Source organism: Pseudorca crassidens, chromosome 3 (genome assembly GCF_039906515.1).
Source record: "Pseudorca crassidens isolate mPseCra1 chromosome 3, mPseCra1.hap1, whole genome shotgun sequence".
Taxonomy (NCBI): Eukaryota; Metazoa; Chordata; class Mammalia; order Artiodactyla; family Delphinidae; genus Pseudorca; species Pseudorca crassidens.
Genome location: NC_090298.1, coordinates 161,531,595 through 161,546,274, shown reverse-complemented (window position 1 = coordinate 161,546,274; position 14,680 = coordinate 161,531,595). Strand labels below are relative to the sequence as shown.

The following is a 14,680-nucleotide window of genomic DNA, read 5'->3' as shown; positions in this document are numbered from 1 at the left end:
TAATGGTAGGTCTCAAGTCACTTTTCTAATCTTCTGTGGTCATTGGTCTACTTAAGCTTTCTACTTCTTTTGAGGTCAGTTTATCACAATGGTTGGCACTTGATAAATGCCAAGTATGGGGGGCAAAGAAAGGGGTGGGAGGTATTGGACTCTTGACTTCAAATGCCCACTCCCCCGTCCATCTGCTCAGGGCCCCATCCAGCCCTTCCACTGAGGCCCAACTACATGCTTCCTCCTTTGAGACACCCTCTTGGATTTCTCCTGACTCTTCTTCCCTTTCCTGGGTCGATGAGTCCACCTGTGCCTCTCTGCTGGGCAGATGCCACAAGCTCTCTGCTTTCTAGCTGGACATTGGTGGGGGTGGAGGGGACATGCGCACAGAAGAGTACTCCCCTAACCTCAGCCTCCCCCCTCGTGCCCTGCAGATTCAGCACGCACCACCACCTCCCCCCAGCAGTTCCGGTCACGCCAACATCTGGAGAAGGGGCCGCCAGGTCTGTCTGCTGCCTGGGGTGGGGATTTGCATGTGAGTACAAATATATATGCACACCCTGGGCCTTCCGCCTGCCTCCGCATTCCTTGGCTGGCCCTTCACACCTGGGCCTGAGGCAGGTCAACGCTGAGTGGCTGGATTTGCATGCCTGTGTATTTCTGGGTAGGGAGTCAGCTGGGGGAGTCTGAGAGGAAGTTGTTGAGGGAAGCTGGGGGGAGTTCAGATGTGTCCCTGTTGACCTGCTCCCTTCACCAAATCTTCCCAGTCACCCCTCTGACTTGTCCTGAGGGTCTTCCAGTCTTGGGGAGAGGGAGAGAGCTGGATATACGACCCCCTTAGCCCCACAGAGTCAGAATTGGAGGGGATGGATGGAGGCTCTGGGAGACCAGAGTGAGGGCAGGGAGGGCTTCACAGAGGAATGGATTTTTTTGAGCTAGGTTTCTGAAATGTGTATCAGAGTTGGCCAGGTGCAGAAGGGGCAACAAGGGCTTTTCAGGCAGAGATATTTTGTTGAAGGTAGAGAACGGTGGGCAGGAGCTGATTGGGGCAGGGCCTTTCGTACTTTTTTAAAAATTTATTTTATTTATTTGGCTGCGCCGGGTCTTAGTTGCAGCGCACGGGATCTTCATTTCAGTGTGCGGGATCTAATTCCGTGACCAGGGATTGAACCCAGGCCCCCTGCATTGGGAGCGCAGAGTCTTTTTTTTTTTTTTTTTTAATATTTTTCTTTCTTTTTATTTATTTTTTTTGGCCGTGTGGGGTCTTCTTTGCCACGCGTGGGCTTTCTCTAGTTGCGGCGAGCGGGGGCTACTCTTCATTGCGGTGCACGGCTTTCTCATTGCAGTGGCTTCTCTTGTTGTGGAGCACAGGCTCTAGGTATGTGGGCTTCAGTAGTTGTGGCACTCGAGCTCAGTTGGCTGTGGCTCACGGGCTCTAGAGCGCAGGCTCAGTAGTTGTGGCACACGGGCTTAGTTGCTCCATGGCACATGGGATCTTCCAGACCAGGGCTCAAACCCTTGTCCCCTGCATTGGCAGGCGGATTCTTAACCACTGGGGAGCGCGAAGTCTTAAGCGCTGGACCACCAGGGGAGTCCCTGGGGCAGGGCCTTGAATGGCAGGCTGAGGACTGGAGCTCCCTTCCTCCTGAGGGCAGTGAGGGGCCGTGAGGAGTGCTTGAACAGTGAAGGGACATGGTCAGCTCTGTGCTGGGTAGATCCCTCAAGGACCAGGGCAGGGGATGACTTTGGTTCCTGGGTGAGGATTGGGGGCTCCAAGGTCATCAAAGTTCAGAAGACTCAAACCCCTGTGTGAGCCCCTCTTTACCTGTCAGGCCTGGCTCCAGAGATGGCAGAGGACCTAGTGGCTTCTAGAGGACCCAAAAAGCCCTAGAGTACAGTGACTTAAGTGCAAGATTCAGGCATAGCACAGAGGGGGCCTCACCCCCAGTCTCTGCCCAGATGGACACAGCCCTGGCCTCCCGGTAGTTTCCTGTCATCTCTACCCCTGCCCCCAACTGTCCTGCTTCCTATGGCAGCCATGGCCAAGTTTTTAAAGTCCTGTGCCTTCTTTTTTTTTTTTTTTTTTGCGGTTCGCGGGCCTCTCACTGTTGCGGCGTCTCCCGTTGCGGAGCACAGGCTCCGGACGCGCAGGCTCAGCGGCCATGGCTCACGGGCCCAGCCACTTGACAGCATGTGGGATCTTCCCAGACCGGGGCACAAACCCGTGTCCCCCGCATCGGCAGGCGGACTCTCAACCACTGCGCCATCAGGGAAGCCCCAAAAGTCGTGTGCCTTCTTGCTCAAAGCCCTCCCACGGCCGTATACTGCTCTTAGACCAAAACCCACAGGCCTCCCTGCAGCTCAGAGGACCCAGAGTGGCCCTGCCTCTGCAGCCTCTCCTGCTGGCCTCCTCACTCCAGTCTTATTGATGCATCTCCTCCCTCCTGAGGGCCTTTGCACCTGCCACTCCTTCTGCCTGGAACTTACTTCCTGTCTGGCTCTTGGGTCTCAGTTCAGAGAAACCCCCCCTGACCTTCTGACTCTTGGGGCTCCCCCATTATGTGAACCCTGCCCTAGCCAGGATGTCCTTGTCTAAAATGGGGACAGATTGAGAAGGGGCCAGAGTTGATCTTCCAGGCCCAGAGACTCATGTCCAAGTCCCATGTTCCCATGGGACCCCAGGCGTGGGGGGCATTTCCTGAGTCATCTTGGCACCGAGACCTCCCGGCCAGTGCCCTTCTTCTGTCCCCAGGGACCTGTCAGGGCGGGGATAATGCACCCCAGCCGTGGGAACTAGCCTGATTCCAGCCGGGGATTAAAATTAGCCCCAGAGGTTAAATTTAGCAAGTCAAGCTGGAGCTGGGGGGCTGAGATGGGGGCTTTCGTTGGCCTGGGATCTGCATGGCTGTGACCGCTCAGAGACCCAACCCAGAGAAGGTGGAGGGTGTGTCTGGGGTCACACAGCGGGCCACATATGACAGACTGGGGCGTCTCATACTTCCAGCCCTGGGTCTGTGGGAAGATGAGGCACTCTGCTCAGACCCCTCGGGCTGGGGTGTGGGAAGCAGGTATGGCTACTCCCAGAGACAGACCTACATTTCCCTATACTTCCCAAGAGCTCATTCCCAGGCCTTGTGCCAGGTACTCTGTATTTCATACCCACCCCATTCACAGAACAGCAAACTGAGGCCGAGGGAGAGGCCTCCCTTGCTAAAGACCGCTCTTCTGTTCAGAGGCTGGCTGAGACCTGAGAGCAGACCCACTTCACCCTGGGCAGGCCTCAGCCACCTATGACATGGGAGAGATGGGGGAGTGGAGTGTGGTCATAGAGTCGGCAGAGGGGATCTCGGGGGCCAGGGAGCGGCTGTCTGTACAGTGGGGTGGGTGCCACTGAACAGGCAACATGATTCCTTGATTCCAAGGAGTCCTGCATGAGGGCTGCTGGGAAAGTCCTGGACCGTGTCTTGGGTACATGCTGCGCTCACTGAGCTGCCCATTCTCACCCTTGGGGCCCCCACCAGGGAAATCCAAGATCCCCACGAGGAAGGTCCAGAATTTCTCTCCAGTTTGCCTGGGCCCACCCCATCCCCCAGTCTGAGGGTTCCAAGCTTAAGTCTTTCCAGGGCATTCCCCCCTCCTCCCGCTGGATGGTGGGGCAGGGATAGGGTTTCTCTTATGCTTCCCCCCAACTTTTTATTTTATTTTTATTTTTTGGCCATGCCACGCAGCATGTGGGATCTTAGTTCCCCGACCAGGGATCGAATCCGTGCCCGCTGCACTGGAAGCGTGGAATCTGAACCACTGGACCACCAGGGAAGTCCCCACACACACACAATTTTTAAAATAGAAATCTATAATCACTGAGGGAGAAATGTTAGAAAATTCAAAAGATCAAAAAGGAAAAAAAAAAAAAAGACAAAAAGCCTACACATTGTATGATTCCATTTATACGAAGTGTCCAGAACAGGCAAAGCCATAGAGAACATAGATTAGTGGTTGCCAGGGGCTGAGGGGAGGGGAATGGGGAGTGGCTGCTAATGGGGCTGGGGTCTTTTTTTGGAAGGATGAAAATTTTCTGGAACTAGATAGATGTGATGGTTGTACAACGTCGTGGATGCTCTAAATGCCACTGAATTGCACACGTTAAAATGGCGAGTTTTATGTTATGTGAATTGCATCTCAATTTTTAAAAACGGGAAAAAACTCACCCATAAATTTCCACCCAGCGTTGACTCCCAGATTGAGCATTTCCTTCTAGTCTTTTTTCCACTCTCAGTACAGTTTTTCTTTTGTTGTTGTTGTTTTTGCGGTACGCGGGCCTCTCACTGTTGTGGCCTCTCCCATTGCGGAGCACAGGCTCCAGACGCGCAGGCTCAGTGACCATGGCTCACGGGCCCAGCCGCTCCGCGGCATGTGGGATCTTCCCGGACCGGGGCACGAACCCGTGTCCCCTGCATCGGCAGGCGGACTCTCAACCACTGCGCCACCAGGGAAGCCCCTCAGTACAGTTTTTAAATATATGTTTTATATATTTTTAATATATGTTTTCTGGTAACCACAGCCCTCAACCTTGCTCATCAAAGGGCTATTGTGGGATTGAATGAGTTCAAAAGTGTCTGCTGTGTGGACCAGGCTTACTTTCAGAGGCTCAGGATCACTGAGCACCACTGGGTACCAGCACTGGATGGCCCTCCAACCTGGCCTATTGAGAACTTTTAAGCTGTCGCCAGTATTCATAACAGCAGTGCATACACAGCACCTGCCGTCTGCAAGGCAGATCTGAATGCCCTTTGTGGGTTAGCTCATTTTATGCTCCAGCAGCACTGGGCAATGCACCACACTGTTATCCCCGCTGCACAGACACGGGGTCAGGCTCCCTCTAGGTCCCACAGTTACCAGCTTGTTTTGCTTTAAAGCTTCAGGTGGGGGCACCCATACCTCTCAATCTTTCCCCCTTGGTCAGCCTTCTCCTTATAAAACATTGATCTGAAAGTGTTCAATGAGCATTTGCTGCATCCTGGGCTGGTCGAGGGTGTGGGCTGTGGGGATGACCCAGCCTGCCTTGATCTCCCCCATCATCTCCCTTTCAGCACCTGGCAGGGGCAGGAGGAAGATAGGGGGTAGACTGGGGTGCCTGTCCCCACTCTCCACCCACCTACTCTGTCCTATTCTCCTCCCCACCTCAACCCCCAGACCAAGGACACTCCACCCAGCCTGGGACAATGGGGAGGAAGAAAATTCAGATCTCACGCATTCTGGACCAAAGGAATCGGCAGGTGAGTTCAGTGGGTGGGCCAGTGGTTCGGGGAAAGGCATTCCTGGCAGGGGACATGGCCTGGGCAAAGGTCTGGCCATCTGGGAGAACTGCAAGGGAATAAGGAGACTTGATGCAATGTCAGGAGTTTGAGATGTAGCCTTTACTCATTCTCATGATGATTAATTCACTGATTCCCCTTGATGACTGGAGCCCCAGTCACAGGGGAGGTGGAACTCAGTACAAATACACCCAACTCAAAGCGCTGGACCAGAGAGAGACACAGAACTGGGGAAGCTCAGAGAGGGAGTGTGGGCTCTGCCTGGAGGCCAAGGTAAACTTACCAAAGAAGAGGACATTTGGGCTGGGTTTTGAAGCATCGATAGGAGTTTGCCATGTTAAGAAGTGAGAAGGAGTAGTATAGCCAGAAAGAACAGCACATGCAAAGGCATGGAATCACAAGGCATTTTCAGGCAACAATTAGGCCCCTCCACCTCCCCTCTCACCATCCCAAATCTTTGTCTTCTCCTGCCCCGCCTGTGGGTCCTGGGTCCAGGTGACATTTACCAAGCGGAAGTTTGGGCTGATGAAGAAGGCCTATGAGCTAAGTGTACTCTGCGACTGTGAGATCGCCCTCATCATCTTCAATAGCGCCAACCGCCTCTTCCAGTACGCCAGCACGGACATGGACCGTGTGCTACTGAAGTATACAGAGTACAGTGAGCCTCACGAGAGCCGCACCAACACCGACATCCTTGAGGTACCCCTGGGACCCACCTCCCTGGCCTCATGAAGCCCAGCACACTCTGCTCACTCAGAGCCTAGGGACTCTTGGTTTGCACAAAAGATGAGCATTGCAATTTGGCTTTGCTGCTAGTCAAAGCAGGTTTGGGGTAATAGAGTGTCCCTTTTAGGGGCAACTTCCTGGATAGTGGAAATAAAAAACATCGAGGGCCCCACTATGTGCCCCTCACACACATCATCTCATTTGCTCCTGTTACCCATTTGGTGAGTACAGACACAGAGAAGAAAAGGTACCACAAAGCAAACAGACCTCACTGAGGTCCAGGAATGTTTTTTTTTTTTTGCGGTACGCGGGCCTCTCACTGCTGTGGCCTCTCCCATTGTGGATCACAGGCTCCGGACGCGCAGGCTCAGCGGCCATGGCTCACGGGCCCAGCCGCTCCACGGCATGTGGGATCTTCCCGGACCGGGGCACGAACCCGTGTCCCCTGCATCGGCAGGTGGACTCTCAACCACTACGCCACCAGGGAAGCCCCAGGAATGTTTTTGCTTGAGCTGCTGTATCCTCAGGAGAAAGAGGCAGGAGCAGCCCCTGCATTATCTGGGCAGCCCTCACACCCACGACCCAGGATGGGCAAGATCACTGTCACTTTGGATGCGGGCATCTTTACCCAGGGCGGGAAGCTAAAGCCACTGGGCTGGAGAGAGCAGCGGGCTAGGACTGCACCCAGGAAGCTCCAATCTGGCAGAGGGTGGGGAGAAGCTGGCACAGGAGAGGCAGGGGTCCAGGAGTGTGCTGGTCACTGCTCCTATGTGGGTGGCAGCTTAGGAGAACCTATAAAGTTGTCCTCAGGTGCTCAGTCAGCTGACATTTATTAAGCACCTACTGCACGCCAGGCTCCGAGGCTGCACATGGGTGCAGAATGGAGGAACTGAATCACACTCAGAAGCAGTGTTAGGATAATGCCAGCAGGCCTGGGTGCATCTCGGCCTCTACTGTGTGACCCGGGCCTCTCTGGTCCCAGGGCAGGACAGTCCCTCTCTCACACACAGTTGGAACTTACTAGGTGATAACTCACTGGGGTTTTTGGCTGGAGCAGGCTGTGCTTGCACCCTGCCTGCCCACAGAGCTGGATGGGATAGGTCCTCCCCTCTCCCGTAGAACCAGGTTCCTTGGCCAGGATGGGGGGAGTGTCACCCTTTTGTCTCCCCCTTCCACAGACACTGAAGCGGAGGGGCGTGGGCCTTGATGGACAAGAGCTAGAGCCAGAGGAGGTGATTGAGGGGCCAGGAGAGAAGCTGCGGAGGCTGGCAGGTGATGGGGGTGACCCAGCCTTGCCCCGACCCCGGCTCTATGTAAGTGACTCCCTGCCCCGCCATGAATGGGGCCCTTCCCCCACTTCTGAGGTCCAAATGGCTGAGGCCGAGATTGAGAGAGAGACTTAATTTGGGGGCAGGTTTCTGCCTGGGTGGGCAGAGAAGGCTTCCTGGAGAAGTGGGCATTATAGCAGGGGCTTTGAAGGATGGAAAAGAGTTCAACGGGCAGACAGTTCCTTTCTTTTTTTTTTTTTACTTTTAATTTTTGGCTGCGTTGGGTCTTCATTGCTGTGCGCGGGCTTTCTCTAGTTGTGAGCGGCAGCTACTCTTTGTTGTGGTGCGTGGGCTTCTCACTGCAGTGGCTTCTCTTGAGGTGGAGCTCAGGCTCTAGGCACGTGGGCTTCAGTAGTTGCAGCATGCAGACTCATTAGTTGCGGCACACGGGCTTAGTTGCTCTGTGGCATGTGGGATCTTCCCGGACCAGGGCTTGAACCCGTGTCCCCTGCATTAGTAGGCGGATTCTTAACCACTGCACCACCAGGGAAGTCCCAGTTCCTTCCTTTCTTTGATTCATCAAACACCCTGGGAAGCCCCCTCAGGGTCAACCCTATGCTGATTAAGAAGCCTCAGCTCTGGGCCTAGCTGTCAAGGAGCGACAGAGGCAGACACAGGCTCCCCCAGCCATGTGGCGTTAGGCCAGAGGGAGGAGTAGTGAGGACTTATGGAAGGTGGAGGCTGGCGACTGAACTCATTGGGATTTTCTGTCTTGGACTTGATGCCCTCATTTCCACATTCCTCAGCCAATCCTGTCCTCTCTGCCCTCAGCCAGCAGCTCCCACTATGCCCAGCCCTGACATGGCATATGGGGCCCTGCCCCCACCAGGCTGTGACCCCAGTGGGCTTGGGGAGGCCCTGCCTGCCCAGAGCCGCCCATCCCCCTTCCGTCCAGGAGCCCCTAAAGCTGGCCCCCCAGGTGAGCATGGGGCATAGGCCCTGGGGGAGGAGGGGTGGCGGTCCCAGGGGGGCTGTGCAAGGCGGGAATATTGGCTCTGGCCCTGCTTGGCTGTGGGCATCACTCTGGACCTCAGACTCCATTAGATGACATGGCCACCTGCCCTCTCTCTGGGGGTCTCCTGCTCCCCAGGCCTTGCGCACCCTCTCTTCTCAGCAAGCCACCTTGGCAGCAAGACACCACCGCCCCTGTACCTGGCAGTGGATGGGAGGAGGCCAGACCTGCCTGGTGGCCTGGCTGGGGCCCGAGGGGGACTGAGCACCTCGGTGAGTGAGGGGAAGGTGTGGAAGGGCTGTGGGGGCAGGGTGGCCTGGGTGTGGGCCTCAGTTTCCCCTTTCCCCTGTCTCTCCACAGAGAGGCCTCTATGGTAGCCTGCAGAGTCCGTGCTCCACTGCCACCCCAGGACCCCCACTAGGGAGCTTCCCTTTCCTCCCTGCAGGTCCCCCAGGTATGCACCCGCTGTGGGAGGCGTCCACACACCTGCCTGCCGGGGGTCCACACTCCCCCACCCTCCAGAACTGAAAACTGGCCTGTGGGGTGGGTCAGGCTTGGGCAAGGGGCTCCCTGAGGTCAGGGCCTCAGTTTACTCTTCCTGCCCCCCCCAGAATATGGCCTGGGAGACCCCCCTCCGCCCCCAGCCTTGCTGCAGCCCCCCACCCTGGCCCCCTGGCAGCCCTCCAGGGGTGATGGGCCCCCAGTCACCCCCGCCCAGCCCAGGTAAGTGCCCCGACTGCCTCCTTGCACGCTCCCTCCCACCCCGGGTTCACGGGTGGGGCTCCTCCAAGTCTTCCAAGCCCCAGCCACTGCTGACCCCTGGTGGCCACTCCCGGTTCTGCACTTAGCCCCTCCCGACTGGTCCTGGTGGGGATGGGCGGCTATTTTGGAGGCCCCAAGAGGGATCGCCACCCCCTCCTTTCCCAAGGTCCTCCTGCCCAATCTTTGCCCAAGCCATGCCACTTCCATGGCTTCCCTCGCTGAGCTCACGGCCCCGCTCCTCTCTCTCTCTGCAGTGGGGGCCGCAGCCTGGGCGAGGAAGGCCCTCCAGCCCGCGGTGCCTCCTCGCCCACCCCCCCAGTCAGCATCAAGTCCGAGCGCCTCTCGCCGGCCCCTGGAGGCCCCGGCGACTTTCCAAAGGCCTTCCCCTACCCCTTGCTCCTGGCCCGGCCCCTGGCAGAGCCCCTACGGCCTGGGCCCCCCCTGCGCCGGCTGCCCACTACCGACGGCTGGCCCCGGTAGTAGGCCCGGGGGTGGCACCGATTCTGCCCCTCACACCAGGCGAGGTGAGGGCACGCGGGGTCCCAACCTTCCTCCCTGTGTCCTTGGAGAAGACCCAGCAGTTACGACCCTCTCCACGGCAGGGGCCTGGAGGGGGGAAAGCCTGGTTCGGATCCAAGGTTGGGGTGCTCGTTTCCCCCTTCCCGTGTGTGTGTATCCATCAATAAAACACACGGGGCATCCGTGAACGAAACCGTCGCTGCTCAGAGCCACACCCCCGCCCGGGTCCTCCCATCTCTTCCCCAGCGGCCTCAGTCTTGCCTTGTCGTGTCTTGGGTACCCACTCCAGAACCTGACCCTGAGAGGAGGACTCCAGTGCTGCTTGGGAAGGGGGGTGGGGGGGAGAAGCGGGATCGGAGTTGGGGGGGACGGGGACGTAAGGGGAGGAGCCCTGGAGGGGGCGCCAACGAGCAGGTGACGCCGTGCTCAGCCCGCTGGGGGCCCTAGGGCACCACATAGAGTGGGCACCTAGAGTGGTTCCGCCCCAGTGGTGATGGGCTGGGCTATTTGCGCTCCAGCTCCTGAGGGTGTTGGGTCGAGGGCTCAGGCTGGGTTGCAATCGCTTGCAGCAAGAGGCAGTGGGGAACCGTGAATGTTGGGCTATGGGAGCGCTGGAGCGGCCGCTACACTCTTCATCTTTTAAATGGGCATATCCCTTGATCTCTTGATCCAACGATTTCCACCGGAGGGAGGAGGGAGCCAGGCGTTTATCCACCCACTTTGGGGTGGTGCAAACTCCCTCCACTTCGTCCTGTCCTGTGTAAGGGCAGACTTGGGGGTCCAGGAGGGAGCCAGAGGGAGCTCCATTTGTTCCTCCCCTCCAACCACCCCCCAAGTGGTCTCAGTGGGATCTTTATAACACTCAGATCTGTCCCTTGACCTTCCTGAGCTCCTCAGCTGCTCTCACCCACTCTGTCTCCTGCCCTGAGGCCCTTAGAAATACTTGCTGTTCCAAGCTAGGGCCATGCTGGTCCTTCCTGCTGGGCCACCTCCTGCAACCCTCAACTGGCCTCCTTTTTAGACTGCTTCCTACCCTCCAAGGCCTAGCTGCCTGACCGCTCCTGCAGGAAGCCCTCTCACTGCCCCAAGCTGAGAAATGGCTCTGACAATTCTCAAAGGGTCTGCTTAGTGGAGATCACCGATCTGGACGAGAATGTGAAAAACACACGGTGTTGGTATCAGTGTTTATAAGATTTGTATGCCCCTACCCCACCATCATTCTATGAAGCTCCAAAGCTGATTGGTCCAGCTTGGCTGTAATTTCAAGACCCTTGTCCCCTGTCACCCCAGCCCTCCACAGAGGACTTTTTCAGTAAAATTCAATGCCTTGCATTCCACCATTAGCGCACACAGACCTGGATGTGGATACAGAGGCAAAAATGTGTGCAGCCTTCGAAAAAAGTCACCTCCCTTTCTCCTATAGTCCCCCTTCCCAGCCAAGACTTTCGGTGGACTCCTTTGACGGGTAGGGAGAGAGGGGAAAATGTATACAGTGCCTGACCATTTTTTGTGACGTGAGCGCACTTGCTTGAGCAGCCATATATATAGCACCATTCCTATGCAAGATCCAGCCTGGACTTTGTTCTCCAATCTTCCTGGTCCTTGACACCTTCATCCCCTGTGAAGTTGGGGCTTTGGAGCCCTAGTTTCCAGGGGAGAAACATGGCACGATCAAGGTTGGTGAAAGCCTTCCTCCCTGGGGCTTCTGTGGCGTGAGGTGGAGGTGGGGTCCAGGAACAAAAGAGGCGAGAGACCGAGGGACAGTGGAGGGACACTCCAGGGTGTATTTGGAGGTAGAGCTACCAGGACCTGCAGATGGCTCGGATGTGGGGTAAAGGGTTTCATGGGCAACTCGCAGCCCCCTCTTACAACACAGGGAAACTTGCGGAGAATGCAGAGTCTGTAGGATGAACTCAAGGCCTCTGTGGAGTGTTTAAGTTAGGCTGGAGAGCTCTCTCACCCAACTCAGATTCAGGTTCTAAATCCTCCCCACCTGCTCCCTTCTGTCCCTTCCCACCCTCAGAGGAGGGGTGAGGCATTGTCTCCACCCCAGCCTATGACAGTAGCCTCTGGGGATCCAGCTGAACACACAGCCCCTGCCACCCCAGCAGCACCATTGCCACATGCACCATGGTCACCACGCAGGTGCAACTTTCTCCAACTGGGTTACCCTTCTGGGGATCCCCTTCCTCAGGTCACAAGGACCCTGGCCATACACATGGGGTGGATGAACCGCCAAGCTGGTGGCGCCCCGCAGTGTCGCAGTCACAGCTCCCCATACAACCAGACGCAGGACCAGGGACTTGGAAGGAGGAGAGAGGCCAAGGCAGCAGGTCCTCTGGGGGAAACTGAGGCATATCCAGAAAGGGCCCCTTTTTCAGCCTCTGGATCTTACCCACATTGTGGATAAGGTGGGCCAGTCTCTGAAGTCAGTGCCCACAGGGTAAGTGCCGAGTGTGGAGTTCATAAAAATGTGGGCTGCTTTCAAACGCTGGGGAGAGGGCCTTCCCCAGTGGCGCAGTGGTTGAGAGTCCGCCTGCCGATGCAGGGGACACGGGTTCGTGCCCCGGTCCGGGAAGATCCCACATGTCACGGAGTGGCTAGGCCTGTGAGCCATGGCCGCTGAGCCTGCGCGTCCGGAGCCTGTGCTCCGCAGCGGGAGAGGCCACAACAGTGAGAGGCCCGCGTACCAAAAAAAAAAAAAAAAAAAAAAAAAAATGTTGCATTCAAACACTGGGGAGCCCCAGGGCCGTTTGGTGTGGCTCTGTGTCCTCATCCCTGGGAGGCTGCACTTTCACCATCTGCCGTTAGGTGGCGCCCAGTAGTGCCCTTTGGATTCTGAACTCCCCGCTCAAAATTTTAAAATAAAGTGGAAATAAGAATAAGTAAATAAAATATATCTTGGCTTCCAGGGAGTCTGCCCCATGTTTTTAGTCTATGAGACTGGGGAACCAAAAAGGGCTGTGTCACATGTCATGTGTGTGTGACTATACATGTACAGCTTGAGGTGCTCTGGGCCATAAGGGGACAGTGGACATGCTACTAGGTTCTGGAAAGGCCTCTGGGTCCAGACCCTAGCTCTGCCCCTGCTGGCTGTGTGGAGGAGGAAGCAAGGAGGGTTGTGTGGAAGTGTCCTACTGCTAGTCTTTCTAAGGACACCATGGTGATGTTGGCCAGGGCCAATGTCACTATCAGATGGGTTCCAAGTCTCTCAGGGGCTCGGTCACCGGTTGGAAGCACCATGGGAAGTATGGCCTGGGTACGAACATGATGATGGAAGTCAGAGATCTGAGAGATGCATTTTTGAGAGCACCATAGAGATGCATTTTAGAGAGCACCATAGAATGAAACAGTGTAGAATGAGAGTGTGGACCTCAGTGTAGACAGAGATTGTGGGACATTAGCATAAACAAACATAGGGAGTGTCCAGTGAGGATCAGGGAAAATGGAATACCCAGTGTAGGACAGAATGTGGGTTCACCCAATGGAGAATAGACGAGGAAGAATGTCCAATGGAGAACAGACAACATAGCACATGAAATGTAGAATAGGAAGTGAAGAACAGTCAATGTAGAACCGAGATGCTGAGCAAACAACGAGGGATGGAGTACATGGGTCAAGAGAAGACTTTGGCATTTGTTCTGCGTGAGGTGGGAGCCATGGATGATTGTGAGCGGAGGAGGTACACGGTCTGGCTTAAGTATCAACAGGTGCCCTCAGGCTGCTCAGGGGAAAACAGACAGCGGGGGGTGGATGGGAAGCGGGGAATGGAAGCCACAGGAGACCAGGGAGGAGGGGACTGCAGGTGGGAGATGATGGAGGCTGGATTGGGCGGAGACTGTGAAGGGAAGGAGGCTGGTTGGGACAATGGTTACACATGGAAGGTGAAGCCATCAGGAGGGGCTAACAGGTCAGGTATGGAGCAAGAGAGAGAGTTCAACGCCAACTTCAGAGTTTGGGGATAAGCACCTGGAATATGGCGCTGCCTCTTCTGCAATGGGGAGGCTGCAGAGGGAAGATGCAGAGCTCCTGGGGCCAGGATGTGTGTGAGCTGGCTGTGGCTCACCACATGGGGGTGCTGTGATGCCTGGACTCATAAACCTTATGCCCATAGACGAAGTCAGGGTGTGAATTAGATTCGGGCCTCTCAGAGTCTCAGTATCTTTATCAGTTTAATGGGGACAATTGTCCCAGCACCCTGACCTGCTGGAGAAAGCACTCGAGTCAGCCCCCCAGCTTGATGAGCAATAGGTCTGCAACAAATGTCCCCCTTTTTTTCTTGGTCCACCTTCTCTGACACCCTCCCCAGCTTCGCTGGATCCCACCTGGATGCTGTAGCTCTGAGGGGTGTCTCATGACACCCATGTAGGTCCTGGGAAATCCCAGTGACCCTCACTGCCACTGCCACCCACACTCTCTCAAGCCAATGGTCTGAGTCCAGAGGACCAAAGTCACAAATAGTTAATCCCCTGCAAACAGACATCCACATAGGCTCATATACAAAGACAAAAACACCCACAGAGACAAGGCAATCAACTATACACAATCCAGCCAAAACAATCTTGAGGGAAAAAAATGGAGCTGGAGGAATCAGACTCCCTGACTTCAGACTATACTACAAAGCTACAGTAATCAAGACAATATGGTACTGGCACAAAAACAGAAATATAGGTCAATGGAACAGGATAGAAAGCCCAGAGACAAACCCACGCACCTGTGGTCAACTAATCTATGACAAAGAAGGCAAGGATATACAATGGAGAAAAGACAGTCCCTTCAATAAGTGGTGCTGGGAAAACTGGACAGCTACATGTAAAAGAATGAAATTAGAACACTCCCTAACACCATACACAAAAAAAAACTCAAAATGGATTAAAGACCTGAATGTAAGACCAGACACCATAAAACTCTTAGAGGAAAACATAGGAAGAACACTCTTCTTTTTTTTTTTTTTTTTTTTTTTTGCGGTACGCGGGCCTCTCACTGTTGTGGCCACTCCCGTTGCAGAGCACAGGCTCCAGACACGCAGGCTCAGCGGTCATGGCTCATGGGCCCAGCCGCTCCACGGCATGTGGGATCTTCCCGGA

At 55.6% G+C, this 14,680-nt stretch overlaps 1 protein-coding gene across 1 annotated transcript in view; it reads left to right on the top strand.

The window, feature by feature from the left end:
* LOC137222314 (BLOC-1-related complex subunit 8) overlaps window positions 1-9,786 on the top strand; it is a 34,626-nt gene extending 24,840 nt beyond the window's left edge. Inside the window, exons 6-14 of the mRNA XM_067733346.1 lie at window positions 426-526; window positions 5,185-5,267; window positions 5,802-6,005; window positions 7,211-7,345; window positions 8,132-8,279; window positions 8,451-8,584; window positions 8,673-8,766; window positions 8,924-9,035; window positions 9,329-9,786. Of these exons, the coding sequence (XP_067589447.1) occupies window positions 426-526; window positions 5,185-5,267; window positions 5,802-6,005; window positions 7,211-7,345; window positions 8,132-8,279; window positions 8,451-8,584; window positions 8,673-8,766; window positions 8,924-9,035; window positions 9,329-9,554 (1,237 nt within the window). The 3' untranslated portion in view covers window positions 9,555-9,786. The remainder of the gene's footprint in view (window positions 1-425; window positions 527-5,184; window positions 5,268-5,801; window positions 6,006-7,210; window positions 7,346-8,131; window positions 8,280-8,450; window positions 8,585-8,672; window positions 8,767-8,923; window positions 9,036-9,328) is intronic.
* Window positions 9,787-14,680: the final 4,894 nt, after the last annotated feature.